The sequence below is a fragment of the Rhamphochromis longiceps genome, linkage group LG19 (assembly GCF_057381845.1).
Source record: "Rhamphochromis longiceps isolate RC_006_pf linkage group LG19, R_longiceps_female_GT1.1, whole genome shotgun sequence".
Lineage (NCBI taxonomy): Eukaryota > Metazoa > Chordata > Actinopteri > Cichliformes > Cichlidae > Rhamphochromis > Rhamphochromis longiceps.
Genome location: NC_140575.1, coordinates 7,152,649 through 7,171,709, shown reverse-complemented (window position 1 = coordinate 7,171,709; position 19,061 = coordinate 7,152,649). Strand labels below are relative to the sequence as shown.

General features: G+C 39.8%; 1 protein-coding gene across 1 annotated transcript in view; it reads right to left on the bottom strand.

The window, feature by feature from the left end:
- Positions 1-5,201: 5,201 nt before the first annotated feature.
- kcnh5b (potassium voltage-gated channel, subfamily H (eag-related), member 5b) overlaps positions 5,202-19,061 on the bottom strand; it is a 190,397-nt gene continuing 176,537 nt past the window's right edge. Inside the window, exon 13 of the mRNA XM_085391423.1 lies at positions 5,202-6,296. Within this exon, the coding sequence (XP_085247549.1) occupies positions 5,202-6,296 (1,095 nt within the window). The remainder of the gene's footprint in view (positions 6,297-19,061) is intronic.

Genomic DNA, 19,061 nt, shown 5'->3' with positions numbered 1-19,061 from the left:
GGTGTTGACATTAACATGATGCTATATTCATACTAAAGGGCCCAAAATGTGCAAAGAAAAAAACCCCTACACCCTTCCACCACCACTATTAGCCTGAAATATTCATACAAGGTAGGATGAATCCATGCTTACACCTACTCCAAGGTTCAATGTGTTGTCCATTCAGAGATGTTTATCAGCATACCTGGGTTGTAACAAGTGATTATTACTGTTGCCTTTCTATCAGCTCGATATAGCTTGGCCATTTTTCTCTCATCAGCAAACCCTAGTAATGGCTATGTGGGAAACTTTCAGTAGATCAGCAGTTTCTGAAAGCCTCAGACCTGCGCGTCTAGCACCAACAAACTTGTCACTATCAAACTCACTTAAAGTCAAGTCAAGTATTTATTTATTGTCATTGTCAAAGAACAATGAAATTGCGTTTGGGGCTTCCGTACAACCCGTAAATAAAAATAAAATAAAATAATTAAAAAAAAAAAAAAAAACACCTTTCTTTCTTATTCTGATGCTCACTTTGAGCTTCAGATGGTCGCCTTGACCATCCCTATGTGCCCACATGCATTGAGGATCCGCCATGTGTTTGGCTGATTAGATATTTTGTTAATAAGCAGTTGAACAAGTGTATCTAAAAAAGTGGCATTTAAGTGTTTATAAAATACATTCTTTAACCCCTCGCATTGAAAAGCAATGCTACTTAGTGACAGCAAGAGATCCTGAACAAGTCAGTTATAAATGAAACCAAGCTGTTTATTTGGGGTATGAATAATGTGTTTTTTTTTAATAAAAATACACATTTTAGTTCCATATTTGATACATTGTACTCTTTGCTTAATGGATATTTATTCTAACACATATTTTATTGCACTGAATAATTTTAAGAAGACATTTTTGAATCAATTATAGGTGATGTTCTGGGTGAAAAGTTGACCCTAACGTGATACTTTTAGGTTAAGGAAGTACTCTAATTCTTTTTTTTTTTTAGCACGTGCTGTATTTGTCTGTGAGGAAAATCTTTCTGTCAGGTAGAGAAAAACAGCATGTGATATACTCCAAACACGAGTATGTGACATTGATCTCATGTCTTTTTGTGAAAACATATTAGACTCCTCCATAGCCACAAATGTAAAGAAATGATCCCTTTAATGTCTTAAAATGTTTCTAAGGAGTTTGTCTTGTATTGTGGCTTTATTTTTGTTATAAATTCTAATATGATAACATCCGACAAAACACGTCATTCAAATTCTCCCTAGACTTAAAGAAGAGAAAAAGTCTGGGATGTTTGGTACTTTCTGAGAGCTATTAAGTAATTAATTTTACTGCTGCACTCACTCCTCCTCCTGCTGTGTCAGTAAGTGATTTCCTAGTTTCCCAAAAAGCTTTTAACATTTCCATAGAAGAGTCTTTGTTGGTAGCTGAGCGTATGGTGGGGGTAAAGCCACAGTGAGTCATGCCCAGTTGGTCAAACTACAAAACCCTTTCACACACTACCATCTGCAGATCCACAAACATTAATGACCGCTGTGTATTTTTGTCTTGTACTATGTTACTGTGGCTAAATAAGCTTGTTTGGTAGGTCTCACCGTGCACAATGCAAAGTGTGAACAAAACCAGATCTTAAACTGAATTTCACAGCTTCAGTTGGAGAACTTTGAATATACGCAAGCCAATATGTGGAATGTAGCATTTAACTTGAGAGTTTTGATGTTTTCAAGATCTCTTGTCCAAAGCTGAAGCAAGAGATCAATGTGAAACCCCCCTGATGGATATACTTTGAATAATTACTATAATATCTCGCTTTGTGTGATATTGACTCCAACTGTTAAGTGACGTGAAGCACACTGGCATGTTTTGCACTACACACATACATTGGTAGCCATCATTGAAGATGATTTCTACAACAATCACTGGAGCCAAGTTGACTGAAAATGCTGCTGCGTTTCCCCTGAGCAAGGCACTTGCTGCTGATTCCAGCAGGGGATCTGCTTAGCAGCCTGAAGCACAGAGTATATGGCCCGCCGTGGCAAGTGACCAAGTGTGAGTGTAAAAAAAGATGTTGGTAGAGGGAATGGGCCTGTGCTGACAGGATGAATTTCCAATTTAAATTAAATGTTGTCATTTGCATAACTGCAGCCATTAAAACTGCATTCTTTCCAAATTGAACAACCTGATTAGCATGTCGTGACAGAAATCTAATGTCTAACTCGGACTACTGTGATTTTATGCCAATTAGCATCATAAAGTTATAATTTCTCATTATTTTTCTGCCTGTAGAGAACAGAGAGAAATGAATCTGAATGAGCCTTCACACCTATAATCACAAGAAATGGCAGGAACATTCAGAATAAATGCTTCGTTTTTGCTGCACCAAAAATGACAATTGTTTTGGTGAAGTTTCTCCAGAATAAAAATCAAGAGTTGTAACTGGGCTCATTAAAATTATAGCAAAACATCCCTTAATTTGTTATTTTTCAAGCATGGGTGTCAGTCAAGATCAGACAGCACAATATATGTCTTTTGAAATGGTCACTATATCAGTTTGTGCAGTCATGATGGTTTAAATTTCTGCTGTGAATCCTAACGGCACGCAAAGGGGGCAGAGATGAGGTGTGAGAACAGAAAGAAGACATGGTGCCAATAGCACCACTGAAAGGCATCTAGGTTCTGATTTGTTAGAATTCTATTGGTCACTTCTACTTTACAAATCAAGCAGTGTACATTCATCCATAGAGTAACAATTGATTACATTTCATCACTTTCTAGACTACATGTTTTATGTCGACAATGGAGGGCGATCGCTTTGGAACTTGCATGTATCTCCTTGGTGTTGCCTAAGCTACTAATTTGTCTTGTCTGTAGATTTCCTGGATCAGCAGTGTGACATTCTGACAGTCAATCAAGTTCAATATGATGCATTAGTCTGGTTAATGTGAATCCAAAGAGGTAAGACTTGTTCCTAACAGCCTCCTGGAAGACATCTTTAGGGTTTGTACTCCTATTTGTTCACATGGGAGATGATAGAGATTATCTATGCTTATCAGAAGCTCAGCAAAGATGTAAAGCGAGGCTAAATATTGAGAGGATTGATTTTAATATGATATAGAAATAATTGTATGCAGGTTCCCTCTAAGGACTGATTTAGCCTTCAGCAGCAGGAAATCTACAAGAGAACTTGTATGACATAACCATAAATCCCTTTTAACCCTATTTCTAAGCTTGGGTCAACAAAGCCTGGATTGACTGAATGGCTTGGAAGGTTATGGCATAGGGTTAAAAAGTGTTTCTTTTTATGTCATTAGATTTCTTGCAGAAGCAGTTTCCACACCCATCCACTCTTTTGACAAAAACCTATAATGGAGTATCTCTTTTTTTGTCCTGTCGCCCTCCCTTCACTCCCAACTGGTCCTAGCAGATGGCTGTCGCTCCCTGGGCAGAGGAAGCAACATCCAGAGGTTTCTTCCTGCTAAAAGGGAGTTTTTCCTTCCTACTGTCGCCAAGTGCTTGTTAGAAGATACTTTGCAGCAGCATCAAAACAGGTTCTTGTGTTTAAACCAAACCATTCACTGTGCAGAGGACAAACTGCAAAATCCTCAGTTTTGAATCTAATTCTTTACTTTTTGGCATATTTACTACTGTTAACTATTTAACTTACTATTCATTCAGCTATTCATTTGATATAACCACCAGAAAATAATTAAATGTTTATAAAACTTTCATGATGGCTACTGTACATTTGTGTTCTTATCATTGTCTTATTAAATATGATTCTGAGAGTGTGTGTGTGTTTTTTCAGGGAATGAGCGCTGGTAGGAGGAGGGACATTGTCCAATTCACAGAGGACCTGAAAAGACTGTGACTTCTGACAAACCAACTGATCTGCCTTGTGTGAAGAAAAGGTCTTTGCGAGCCTTCAGGGTTCACACCACGAGACGCCTTCACACTGCATGTGTATGCATGAAGCAAATGTGTCACTTCTCACACGTGTATTTGTAAGCACTGCGGAGCATAAAACTGCTCCTTCACATGCAGATTTTTTACAAAAAATTATATCATAGAAAGTACACTATTCCATTTTTATGACTTGCTAGCTTTGAGGCAAAGCTGTTGCTGCTTAGTTAATGGAATTCAGAGCAGGCTTCAGAGAGACGCTAGCTGGTTAAGACTGCCGTGTGTGTTGCTGGGGCCGTGGGATTACATGTCACTGTGCTGAGTGGACTTTTGCGTGAACTGTGTTATTTCCCCAAAGCCTTCTTGTCACCCCAACTTTACCCAAAAGTGCATTCTGCCATCCCTGATTCATGCAGAGGAATGGAACAAAACCCCCCAAAGAAAACTAAACAAAAAACATCATTCATCAACGAGATTACAAAGGTACAATATTCTGGCAGCGTACCCGAGTGATGCATAGACACAAGGAGGGCTCAAACAAAACAAGCATTTTTCAGGGTTTACATATCAAACTGAGGCCAAGGGCATTTCTGTAATCAAAAATAGAAATCAATGATCATTATTATTATTATTATTATTATATATATATTAGAAAAACATATCAGAAATTTCCCTCCCTGTTTTAACAGATGCTGATCCTCACATCCGAGCATCTCTGTGGCGAGAGAACAGAATCACACATCTGCTTCATCTGACAGGCAAAAGAAATGAAACAAAACCTCTGTCCCCTTATAACTTCTCTATGTATAAATAATCCATGCACAATCCATCTGCCTGTAAACCCTTTGAGATATTCAATGTTTATAGTGCTACTAGTATGCAAACCCTGAATGTCCACATAGTAAATTCATCAATGAAAAATATTTATATGTACAGTGTAGCTCAATAAAATGTCTCTTTGAATCTTATTTGCATGCAGTCAACTGCATAATATACAGGCAATAAGTACGTTTAGTAGTTGTTTCTTTGGCAGGCCAGAATCCAGCTGGACATGCATAGAGAGGTATGTACAATCAAAAAGAAACCAGAGTCCGGGTGACTGGAGAGTAAAGACTCTCACATCACCTGGAGACAAAAAAAATCAGTGTGCAAACAAGAAGCCAGTTTTTTTTTTTTTCAATTTGGAATTGAGACCAGCGGTGTACGAGAGTCCAAGAGGATGCCCAAAAATGAGAGTAACCTTGAATTGATAGAGCTAATGTTAATATAATCTCTGTTAGTCCAGTGCGCACTCTGCACCGCTGGTTCAGCTCTCTTCAGAGCCCGTCGTCTTTCTCTGAGTCTGGAGAAACGGGCCTGGAGACGGTGAAAATGTCTTGCCGTTGTATTTTGGTTTTGGGCGTGGCAGAGGCAGGTGGCGCCCCCGTGGACGGCTGTCTCTTATCCGACAGCAGTTTGATAATTTCAGCTACCTGACTCTCCAGGGCGCCCAGACGGCCTCCCAGAGTCTGGATGTCCCCCCGGAGCTCCATCCGGGTCTCGTGCAATGCAGCCTGCAGGGCCTGTTCCGGTATGGGGCAGAAAGAGTGAGGGGACCCCACTCCTCCGGGAAGAGGGCTGTGGAGAAGTGGGGTAACTGCCGCTGGGGTCCGCGGCTCCCCTGCCCGGTCGATGCGCAGCTCGCTCTTAGTGATTCCACTGTCACAGGAGTCCGTCTTGCGAAGTGGGTTGTTGCTGGAGACCCCACCTTCCTCTCCATCCCTGCTCCCCCCTGTTTCCCGACCTTTACCGTCCTGAGAGAGCATCTCCACGGAAACAGCTTTGACATTGTTGTTAAGACCCTCCTTCCTCGTCTCTGCCGGAGCCATGTTGTTTTTGAGGCGCATCCAGCCACTCGCCTTGGCGGCCGGCTTTCCAAGCGCAGGGCTGGTGCTAACTTTGAGCCTGACAGTTTGCTCGCTGCCCCCTCCAGCAGAACTGGGCTGCAGCTCCATGATGTCACAGTTGTTCTGCTTTGCAGGTGCCTCGCTGGGATGGCCGTAAGCCAGAGAGCTCTGCATGGGTGTGACCTGAGACACAGTCAGAACGCTGCTGCTGGGTGGAGCCCCGTTCTGCATGGAGGTGAGGGGCCGCTGCAGGGTGAGCGGCAGGGAGTGCTGCAGACTGGAGTGGCCGAGCTGCAGGGTGTGAGGATGCAGGTGCTGGTGGTGCTCCACCTGCAGCTGGTTCTTCTCCAGGTCTAGTTGCGAGGCAGCTGCGGCTCCTTGGTTGCGGAGCTCCTTCTGCTGCTTGAACTTCTGGAAAAGCTTCCGGACAGGATGGTCCTGTGGGATGGTGAGCTGTACCTCGTTCTTCGCTCGCTGTCTCTCCTCCTCCTCCTTCTTCACCTCACTGATCTTGCGGAAAATTATCTGCGGGGGAGGAGGGATACACATAAATAAGCAAAATGCAGCTTATCAGCAAACATCATTTCATATGAATGCTATGAATAGTAATTCTGTCTCCGGTGCGCCCCGATGAGCATTGCACATAATTCATCAGAGATAAAAGCATTTTTCTACAACAAGAAGTAAACAAAGATTTATTATTGTTATGGAAATCTGACGGTCTGTTTTAACATTTTTCACTTAAGAACACATGACACATTCTTTCTGCAGTGCACTCAGGTACTGCAAAATGTAGCTGACTTCTGAACAGTCATGTTAAATTATCCATCAGTGCTCCTACACCTCGCCTGTATTATTCAGCCTGGCGCCAGGCTCTCTTCTGGCTCCTCTTACACCCTAATTACATTGGAAATGACAGAAATCCCTGCCAGGCAGTCAGCCAGCCATCCAACTGGTAATTTAAGTGTTATTTTTGGTTAAAATAACGGTGCCCAATGGATGGGGAGCCGAGTCGATGTTTGACTTAAAGATGGAAGCGAGGGGAAATCGCTTACTTCGCTGCCCAGCCATAATCGACCCAACTGACCACATCTAGCACATCTCCTAAACTCCTTCCATTCATCCACCCATACTTCCTGCTCGTCCAACCTGCTGCCGAGAGCTGCTGAGCCAACCCAAGCTAGAAGCTGCTCTGAGCTAGAAGAGAATCTGTGGTGGGAGTGGGGAATGCCTTACGTGTCACTTCATATCTCCATGTCTACCTGGAGGCATAAGCTGAAAGATTAGCACTTTTAATTAAATGAATTTTTGGCAAGAAGAGTACGATTTGATAAAAAGTAAATGAGAAGCTATCACTGGTGGGCTTTGTTCTCTTACTCATTACCTTCTGACAAAAACAATGAGTCCACTGTTGCTGAATACAAATCAGGACAATCTCTGTCACAGCTGAGCTGATGATACATGATGTGATCGGATCAAACATGATGAACCGTCATTTCTTCATATCAACTAAAGCAGTAAATGTTCCTTCCTATTATCATGATATGCATTGCAGATGTTATACAAAGTGCATCTAAACAGTGTGATTAAAGTGCTTCATCTGGTAAAGTGAAAGGGATACTGAGTGTCAGCTGAAATTAGATTAAATGTCAGCAGAAGTGAAAGTGCTGAAAGGAATTAGTGTCAGATAACTGTCAAGTAAAACAGAGGTTTCTTTCATCACAGTCCAAACTAACTCCCCCAGAAGAAATATCTGGAACAAATATATTTTTGCCTTTTGTTTGTGTAGATGAAATGTTTCACTGACGCTTCTGCCTGTTCAGTCAATTTACCGATTGAAAATGCTGGCCACAGGGACAATCTCAGCCAATCCTCTTAGAAAACTTCACATAGAGCTTAGTATTTGAGTTGCTTTAGTGCACCCACAGTGGCTACTACCTGCAAGCCCCTTTACAACCCATCTTGGCCCCAACTCCTCCTTTTAATGAAGTTTTTAACTAAAGCAGTGTCTTGCTGCTGGTCCTAGAAGAATGCCACCAAATTAAAAAGAATTAAATGAATGATAAATAGACTGGCTCTTATTATGCTTTTCAACTCGAGCAAGTCATGGTTTAATCTTGCCCAAGGACACTTTGGTATGTAGACTGAAGCAGCCAGGAAACAAACCACCAACCCTCCAATTAGTAAATGACCCACTCCACCCTTAGTGGTTATTTACAAGCTTAAATAACCACTGACTGCTGATTGCTCACTGATTGTCCTGACTGAAATCACATTTTTGATTGGTTAACTGTTAAATTACAGTCTTCTGGTTTAGAAGCTTTTTTTTTTCGCGCATCCAAATAAGCTGTCAGTGCCCAGCATTAAGCTAAATCTGATTAGGTCTAGAGCAGTTTTTAAATTTTTTTAAATGCCATTTTACTGGTAATAGGGGCTGAAACTGGTAAGTGATTCAACAGGAAAATCCCTAACACCGCAGGTTATTTAAGCTGCAATCCAACGCCTTGTTAATCGTGTCTGCTCTGTTCAGTGTTGGGGTTTTGCTGCTGCTCTGGGTGGGGAAGTCACATAACAGACAGTGGTGATGAAAATAACAATCCTTTTGACTGCAGTGGCCCAAGCTGAACCACAGCTTCTTTAGTTACAGCGACAGCATCTGTTCCATTATGTCAGGGACTTTTTCACAATAATAATACTCTTATAGTGTTTTTTTCCCCTTCAAGTTCTCTGTGTTTCTGTTTCTGTTTCATTTGGGCATTAATATTTAATCTTTGCACACTCTTGTTGCTGACTATCGACCCTGAGGCAGGGATGCTCACTTCACCAAGAATTTCCTGTCTAATTATACAAGTCGTTCCTAAACTCACGGCGTCTTTTCAACCAATCAATCAGCCAACTCTTGATTTGAACTATATCGTTGTAGGGTCTTTACCTTACAATGTAAAACGCCTTGAGGCAGTTGTTGTGGATTTCTGCTTGACTAGTTATACCCGAGACTCAAAACTGACTCAAACTTATCAGCTGGTTATTGCCAACATATGGCTCACACAAACTAACTCTGCTGTCACTTTAGGGATGAACTACTGAACTTTGAGCACTGACAGGACTCAACATTACTGGTTTCTTGGAAGAAGACATGACAAAGATAATATTGATAATAGTTTGTGGTTAAATACAAAGTGTTGGGTAACCAGTGTTGGGTGTAACGCATTACATGTAATGCATTACTTTAATTGCATTACATTTTTCAGTAACAGTGAAGTAACGGATTACTATTAAATTCAGTCATTTAAATCTTCTTTTATTCATTTTTAATTATGTTGTTACTTGTGTTACAAAGGTTATCCAGTTATCTGGCCGAGGAATAAAAAATAAAAACAAAACATCAAACAAACAGCCTTTTCCCCCTGCGTAAATGGGCTACAGTCATTTGATTTCAGTTTGTGTGCAGGGCTACAGCTTTTGAGTAGAGATATGCACATTACTTGTATTTTTATAGCACAGAAGGACAAGAGCTTAATAGTAAAGTGGAAACTGCATCCAAGACAGAAACAAATGGATTTTACTGATAACAGAACATTTGCACAGACAGCATGCTAACGCAAAGCTAGCCAAGAACACAGAGGGATTTTAAAGCTAAGTGTATGCCGACCCCCAACCCAGCAGGCAGAATCCGAACTTAAAACAGGTATCAAAAGTAGTGATGAGTCATTTGTGTTTCTAGAGTATGAAACAGTGTGACGATCCTATCTCTTTGGGCTGATTTTCAACTGATTTTCAACTTTGCTTTAACTAAACTAAAACAAAGACTAGTTATGTTCTCATTAGAATTGGGATTCAGATTACAGTCCCACAGACTAACACAAGGTTTGCATTGTTAACTGATAATTACGAAACGGTGTGTTTCAGCTCATTTTAAGGACTAATGAGAAAGTAATATAATGAGTAGTGTAACAAATTACTTTCTCCAGTGAGTAGTTACGTAACATACTGCATTACGCTTAAGAAAAGTAATGATACATTGATTTTCTGGAGTAAAAATCCCAACACTGGTTTTAACATGTAGAAACATTAGATCCAAGTTCTTGTCTCTCCTTTTTGCATCTCACTTTTTTTTTTAAATCAGGAGGATTTAAATTTTTGTGTGAAGAGTTGGTTTTTAAATACCACATAAATGTCAAATACATTTTTTATATGGCTCAGAAGTAGAGACAAATCCTCTTACGGTAAACATGTTTCAACTAAATGAAAAGAATGAGATCTATTGTGAAACCGCCAGATTATCTATAACAACTGAACCTGAACCTCATGAGTACTATTATCTGTGTAGACTTTAGTTTTCAGATGTAAAACGCAGTTGTATTGCCAGATAAGAATACACAATGGAGAACAATGGGCTTTGTTTAGTGCCAACATTATTTTTGCAGTGAGTATGTTTAAACAATAGGTGCAATAACTAAGGCGTTGGCTAGCAGCCATGCTGCTACTTTTCTCAAATGAAAATAAAGTTGAAGATGCTAAACACATACCGTAATTTATGACGGTGTTACAGACCTGGTGTGAACTGTGGTTTTGCTTGTGGGGGTGTTTTGCTCACTATCCTGCTTTATGCTTAATTTATGGTACTGCAATTGTGCCAGTTTGCATATGCACTGGCCTACAGAGAGCCAGTGGAAAGAGGTTTTCAATCAATGCAAACATGTGTAGTATGCTGAATGCTGATGACCTTCAGCTCTTTGTATGTTCTAACTTTGCTCTTCATCACAGCACAAGCAAGCGTACCCCACAGACATATTGTATTGCATATTTTTGACACTGCCCCCATCTGACAGCAGACGCGCTCTGCAGACAGACAAGCAGTCTGCAGCTGCCCACGCTGCCAATGCTCGACCACTTCTGAAGCCCTGTAGGTACTAGAGATGGCACGATACCACTTTTTTATGTCCGATACCGATACCGATATCATAAATTTGGATATCTGCCGATACCGATATGAATCCGATATAGTGTTTTTTAATCAACAAAACTGTTTTTTAAATATCTTGCTGCATTTTGTATAAGTTCATACTCAAGTTTAAAACAACAACTACACTAAAGCTATTCTGTTATACCTGTATGCAAAAAAAAAAAAATTTCATAGTTCAGCAATACTGATCAATCTAATAAACTTAAACCTACACCATCCTCCCTATTCTGGTATTTTAAAGAGTACTTAGCATAAATATTAAGCAACCTAACTAATAGGGTTCCAACTCCCAGCAACAACAAAAATAAATAAATAAAAAATAGGGAACCACCCCTCACGCTCCACCTCATGATGCTTAATCGACGTAATCAACCTTAATTTGATGCAGTGTGAAAAAAAATGCACAGAAATCAATTATTTTTCAAGAAATATTAAATAGATTCAACATCTTTCTTCAACAAAATTGCAGACTGCACAGATGGTACCTTCCCAAAGGAAAAAGTACTATAGCTTACTAGGGTATATATATTAGACTTAATAGTTACTATATACAGTAATGGACTTCTATTCATTTTACATCAAATTAAAACTTTGGGTGTCAGATAATTATTTATTAAAAGCTAGACATTTTAAATGAGAATAAGAAAAAAGTATGTCTTTGTGCCCCCTTTTCCCTGTTAATGCCCTATCGGCCCCCCTGGCTAAACTTTGCTAGATCCGCCCCTGCACAGTTACCAGCGTCAGCTACGTAGAAAAAGATCCTCGAGTAGAAAGTAATATTAAATAAATTCTAACAACAGCTTATCAAGCTTAAACGTGCTGCTGTTGTTCAGCCGCTGGTTTCCTCTTTCTGGTGCAAAGTGGACCAAAAACAAACTAGAGACATGGACTCGCGACAGAAAAGCCGATCAGCTGATCGTTAAGCAGTTTCATGATTGAAGTAGCAGCAGGAGAGGCAGTCGCTCCATATATCGTTTGTTAAGCTTAACGCAGGAATGCTTTACAAACATTCAGAGATGGACTTACACACTTGCTTTACTTCTCTTGGGGATAACTTTGTCGGAGATGAAATGCCGGGTTGCTAGCGAAGCTCCAAATGCTATCCAGACCACGACAGGTCCCGCATGCCACAGCCGCTCTATCACGTGATGCATACTGCTCCGACGTGCTAACGTTCTGAGGTGAGTTACGGCGTGTTGCAAGTTTTGTGAGGTGCTTTCGTGATATTTAATGGATCGGATTACATTTTTTATTTTTCTCCGATATCCGATCCAGTAATTTAGGTCAGTATCGGACCGATACCGATACGTAATATCGGATCGGTCCATCTCTAGTAGGTACCGCCCTGAGATTTCACTCAGTGATTAGGAAAGCGAGTACTTAAGGTCAGGGAGACGAATGCTCCGGGGCCAGAGTGACATTTTCTTGGCAGAGTTTGAGCTGTGTGTTTGTGGCATGGAGTAGGTGGAATGTGTTTTTGCTAACTTCTTGACTGATTTGTGTTTTGACCAATGTTCTTTTCCTAAAGTAATGATAACAGCTAGTCTGTCTCTTTTATTTTAAGTATTAATAACAAAAAGAAAAACCTGTTGAAAATGTCTGAGTTGAAAAAGAAACATTGGTATTTCCACAGTCACGGCAGAAGGTTTTCATCACAGCATAAAGATGTTTGCCAGTATCATGGATGCAGTCGATGACCTGATTACGTCTACTTTGAAAATCGGTCCAACATGAAAGAACTTGTAGTTTTGGCCATTAATCCATTTCAGAGTCTGTTGCATCTCCTCACTAACAATGTCTGTTAAATTCTCCGTGTTCTGGTGGTGTCTGTGAGGTTGATCTGACCTCTTTAAAGTGAAACTTTGTGATCCCTGGAAAAAAACAAAAAATGTATTCCATGTTTTGCTTTCCCAGAAATTTTAAACGTGAACCTGAGGGTTTTTCTTAAAAATGTATGACTCCATAACCTTAACAGATATTCAAGGTTTCAAGGTTTTTGTAGACTATTACCCCCACCCCAACATCTTTTCTGACCTAGAACAGCCCTAAAAATCCCTCTCAGTAATTTTTATTCAGATCCATCAGTATAAACACTTTGCCTGCTGGATTTTTAAAAGAAACAAAACTGGTTGGGTTTACACAGTTGTTGGGTGGCTCAGTGGACCTCAGGATGATCGCTCTGACTGCATACACTAGAGGGACCTGACTCATTTCTCACCTTTGACCCAAAGCTGACCCAATTATTCAGGCCTTCTGCCTGCTTGACAGCCAGCACTCACATACGAAGCCTCATTCGGAGTCTGAAGTGGCTGTCCTCCACGACTCATGTACAGAATATAACTAGGAGTTATGAGGAATGCTGCTGAACGGCTCCCTCTCAGCATCATTCCGAAGTAAGAAGTCATAAGGAAAGGGAAGACAGATAAATGGGTTTCTTGTGAACCACTGGGCTGAACAGCTGTCAAATTAATGCAGGGATTACTGTGAACCTGACGTTCCAGTATGATTACTACAAAGAATACAAAAAAGTGGAGTGTGAGCTCTGCTGTGCAGCACCACAAAATCTTGGCAGATTGGTTTTGGCTTTGGATTTACTGCATGAAAAGTTTGAGATGACATTAAGGCTAAAATGATGAATCCTATTATATCATTTATATGTAAGACCTTTGATTACATAAAACCTTTCAGCTCAGTGTTTGAATAGATTCTGAAATTAGTGCTTGTGTACTTCATTTGAATCAAAATGTTTGTTCATGTCTAGGAGTAAAAGGAATTGGATTTGATTTCCTCCCTTTGGCGAGTAGCGTTTTCACAAGCTTTTTAAAAGCTTTCCAAATTCACCAGCAGCGTATTTCAATTAATGATTCTTTCCTACTGGCTCTTCTTTTTTCATCTTTTCAATCTCTCGACCTGATGTGTCTCTTAGAGCTTCTCCTTTGTGCTTCATTTGTAAATATAAAATAAATGGGACACGTACTACGCGCAGCACTTGTGTTTGTTTAAAAACAAAAAAACAAAAAAATTATCTGGATATGGTCAAACAAAAAGCCAAAGTAGACAGTTTTTAAGCTGATAATCAGGCCGAGATGCCTTTTCCTTCTTCATAAAGACAAAAGTTGTGAAACTTTGAGTTGTTATTACCTTCATCACAAATCCTCCCTGCTATGGGAGGCTGCTAACAAAGCTTTGTTATGGCTAGTATAGTAATCTGTCATTAACCCATAAGTTGACTTTTTAGCAACCTGCACACAAGCTTCAATACGCTGATTAATAATTTAATACACAACAACTCTGGTGCACCAGATTTATTTTATTCCTGATTTTCTCCTGTTTTGTTATAACCTCGGCCAGGCTCTGCCTTCTGCAATGTATTTTTCAACAGATAATGCAATGAAGCTGCACAAAGCACAGACTTTGCGAGAACAAGGATTTGTATTTTGCATGACAATTTTTAATTCTTAATTTCTCCTGGATTTCAACATCTAATATTTGTGCAAGTAGTTAGGTACAGACACAGTGCAGCTGTAGGTGAACGGTAGAACGGCTGCTTCCTGTCTCTTTCATTCTCTGCTTTTGCTGAGAAACTATTGTGCTACTTTAAAAAGGTGTTTGTCCCAAAAACGTATTAGTGTGTGTGTCTGCGTGTGTGTTCACCTGATTGTCACAGAAGGTCACAAGTATGAGCTCTGCAAACATACTCTCAAGTCCATTTTCTCCTTATTGACTAATTGACTGATCAGCTAATGTTTCAGCACCAGTCAAAAGGTCAGTAGGACCTGAAATTGCACATTGAAATAGTCTGATGTTACCACCTTTCCACAGGATAATCACTTTGGCGGCAATTATCTGAGAGCTGATGTCCATTAAGTCCGTACGGTCCTTTCATAGTCCGCCCACAGTACACTGGAAGCACTGCTGGGTTCCCCTGAGAGCTTCATATGCAAATTTGAGGATTCATAGAATGAAAACATAGAAGGGCACTGAGACAGTCTGGCTGCTTCTCTGGCTCGCTGCCTTAAGTTGTTGCTGCTCATGTTTGTTATGAATCTGATTTCTTAAAGGCCGACTTCCCTCAGTTTGGCGTTCCTGTCTTTTTTCTCTTTGCTCATTTACTGATCTATTCATCTGAGATTGAAGGTAACCATCTAGTTATTGTCGCTTACTGTCAGGTAGTGGAAGTGGCTGCTTCCATAATTACATTGTGCCATTTCAGAAAGGCTAAAAAACTGTAAGACATATAGACACGTAGAAATATCACCCCAGTGATATATGAATGTTAAATGAACTTGTACAAAGTGCAGAGGCGAGGGGACCGTGACTGACTATTATGGCACAGGTCCAGTGTGTCCCTGTCTTTACATAGGAGCCAAATCAACACAATAACTCTGGTGAAACGTTTCTAGAGAGGTGGAAGCGACCTGCTTTTGGCTCATACTAATGGCTCATTAGTAAAGAAGTTCCTCTGCTCTTCTGCTTGTTTTGTGACTCCCATTAACACAGCCCTGGTCAACAAATAAATACAAAAATGGGCAAAAACGTAAAAAATAGAAATGCTTCAAAATGCATGTTTAGTTTAGAGGATGAAAGCATCATGAGTAGAACCAGATTTGCATTAACGGAAAAACTTAAAGGCCAACTTGGAGTCATCTCTTTTGTGGCTACATGGTTGGGTTTAGTGGTCTGCTCCACCATCGCAATACATGTACAGCCAAATATAAATACCAGCCTTCCCAGTTGAACAAATAATTCAGTTATGGGGGACAAATATGGGGAATAATAATGGGTGGAAAATAAATATATTAAACTGGATTACCTGTTGAACAACATGAACCAGTCATTAAGCTTCATTACCTCCAGTCTTTTTCAAATATTTTATATTAATCATCCATGAAATATAACCATGCTTATTGTTTTAACAGTGACACTCAAGGTCATTTTAATTGTTTTGAATCAAACAACTGATGTCAGGTAGCCGGCTTATTAATTGCTGGCTAGTTCAACATCTGCACAAAGCAAATGTTAGCATTCATCTCAATGCACAATTTTCTACTCAGTAGCAGCATTATCATTACCTTGGTTAAAACTAGTCCAACATTTAAAAATAAAAAATATTAAAAAATGGTCCCTCAGCAAACTGCACAACATCAGGGTGAAAGAAAGTTGCATTTTTGCATAGTTTAGGTACAATGAAGAGAGAGTGTTAGAAAGCAACATGGAATTTAGATGGTGAACAAGCTCGTGTATTAAAGTTTTCTTCCTCCATTTTATGCTAGCTATAGGGCAGAGTGAGGTTTCAATTCTGTATTGAACTACAGTAGAATTGTTGAAGAGCTGGACTTGAAGTTTGTGTTGGATCATACTGTCATAACGTCTGTGTGACAGGCAGGATTTGGACTCAGTTGCAGAACACGGCAGACAGAATGTCAAAAACAGCTTTAACATTACACTCAAGCAAAATACAAAACAAAGGAATCCAAAAATTAGAGAAACACAGAGCAGGAACATAAACCCAACCAGGAGGGAGGACGCAACAATGAACAAAAACAAACTGACAGGAGACATCTGGGAGGACAGCTGAACCTAACTGAGAAAACGAGACAAGGGATGCAAAACTAATTAAAAAGCACAAGAGACCAGTGACTAACAAAATAAAACAGGAAGTGACTGAACACAGGAACAGAAATGCAGACTTGACACAGAACAGAGGAGGGCAGGAAAAACAAACTCTGAGGATAATAAAAGATTAAAAAAGGAGACTGAACCAAGACTAAAAGTAAAATCATGAAATGAAATAAGAATACAAATAAATACTCAAACTAGCAGAAGTATAAATAAATAAATAAGCAGAAAGATACAAACTGCACATTTATCAATAACTGAACTTGAAATGATCCATGATACAAACAAAAAGAAGCTGGTTGCCATCACTACTTTCCAAACCAACCAAACCATTAAAGGCAGTGAATTCTCCCCAAAATAACCATGAATGAAGACACAAAATACTGTACATATATTATAATATTAACATACACACAGCAGCCCTGCAGTAGTGTTGCTGCAGGATTACTGTACATGGACTGAGAGTGACCGAAGCTTTTGTTTCATGAATTTTGTCCATGTGGCTGAAAACAATGAGCAGACCACTTTTTGGTGGCAAATCTCTCACAGAGCACAGTTTAGTTTCCCCAAAGTTGATGAGCATCTGCATGCCATTCTGTACCCCACCTCCACCCCCAGCTCCTCCTTCCATGCTGCATCTGACTTAATCAAAGTCAACTCTGCTGTTGACGCTGGCACTCTTCTATGTCCAGCTCTCGCTGCTACTCTCCATGCCTCTACCTTTCCACACGTGCCCAATGCAGGGCAGAGAGCTCCGAGGAAAAAGCCATTTTCTTTTGACTGTCTGGCTCCTGAAACTCATGTATTTTATGTCTCTTTATCAGTTACATCAAAACTCTTCCTTCTACCTCATGCATCCAAAAAGATTTCAGTTTAAACCTCTAACCAGCTGTAAACTCTGTTAACCCACAGGGATGAATGGAGAGAGTTTTATGATGCAGTTTAAATTAGGACAGAATGAGCAGTGTCATTTTAACAAGTCGTGTGCGGCGATCTGCTTGATAATGAGAAATGCATCCTCAGACAAGTGACTGAATCCAGTTAGCTAAAACAGAAATGGATAATCACATTTGAAACATGCGTATGCCTGTGTTCTCTGCAGAGGTGCTCGAAGCATCTTGGCACTAAAGATCTATTTGGGAATTCAAAGTTTTAAAAACAGTTTAAATAGAAAGTGTATTTCATGACTATTTCGAAAGAGAGCACAGAGCTGGAGCGGGACTCACAACAAATGTGACATTGTGTTTGCGAGCTGTCCAAATGTACGTCAGGCTTGTTTAAATATTCAAGAGCAGAGCTGAGCAGAAGGAGAGTGTCAGGGTTTATTTAGGGGTTCGCACAGAGATGCTGGTTGGGCTGAGTAATGTCTTCATTTTACTCAGGTCATGATATTCTGACTGGAGGGGAGGAACGAAATAGCAAACACTGCACACTGAGGAGGAAATGTGAAGAGGACAGATTACATAATATTAAATGCAGTAAGTGTCTGATGTGTATAATATTTAATGCTGTATGTATGAACAGAATAAAGTGCTATGATCTTATGCTCATTTCTTTTTTGTCTTTTATAAGACCCTGGCCACACAATACAGCGGTGCTAAATATGAAAGGATAACAAGAGGAAAATGTGGACAGGACAAAAGAGACATGACAAAACAAAAAGACAGAGAAGACAAGAGAAAGAAAATAGTAGAGTGGAAAATGGAGAGAATGGGATCAAAGAATAAAGTAGTGAGGGCAGATAAATTAAAGCTGAGCAGCAACAGGAAACAACATACGTCATTAAGAAGATGGACCCAAAGAAAGCGAGGACCTGAAATACTAACAGAGCAACATGACACAACAAGAAAAACTGATGATCCAGAAAGAAAGGAAATAGATGGGCCAGAGAGTGAAAAATAACACTGTACAGTTAATTACGCTGAGAAAGGTTAGACAAAGCGGGAGGAAAAGAGCACACCACTTGCAAAAAAACAAAAACGTCATTACAGGAAGAATCTGTAATTGCACACATAATATGGCATACATAGAGTATATGAGAGCCTTCACTGCAGTGTGATTAAGCTTAGAGAAAGGTCATGTTTACTGCTAAATATATGATACATATGTTTATTGTCTTTAGAGGTAGGTGAAAAGATTAATGTCAGGCTTTTTAATACAAAGCTACAGCTTGCATAAAGACTAGTGATGGCAAAGGAAATGCTGACTAATGCTGTTGTACTTACAATAAGGATGAAACAAAAAGCTTTTATGCATCATTTTTAAAAGCAGTTATTGTACAGCTGATGTTTGGAAGACCCCCTAACACCTAGTGTGTCATATTTGATGCATAACTTTGTGACTTTGTGACACGGGGAATTTCAATGAAGAGGTCATTAGAAACATTATTGATATACGCCACATTGCGCATCATGTGTTAGAACATCCTTGTACTTGTATATAATAACAGAAATGTCAGTAAAAGCTTTTAGCAATTGCTTTAAGATCATTTTCTGCAGTAACCTGTTTGGAAAAAGGTTTGACAAAGTCTTCGTGACTTTCAATTAGAGATTACCAAATGGGCTATGGATGTTAATATGAGGTACTTTGCAACATGTTTCTCCTGAAAATGCTCACATTTTGGAAATATATACTATATAAAGTAAAGATTAGCCTAAAGAAAGAAACAATGAAAAAAAAAAAAAAACACGAGTAAATGAGGCGTG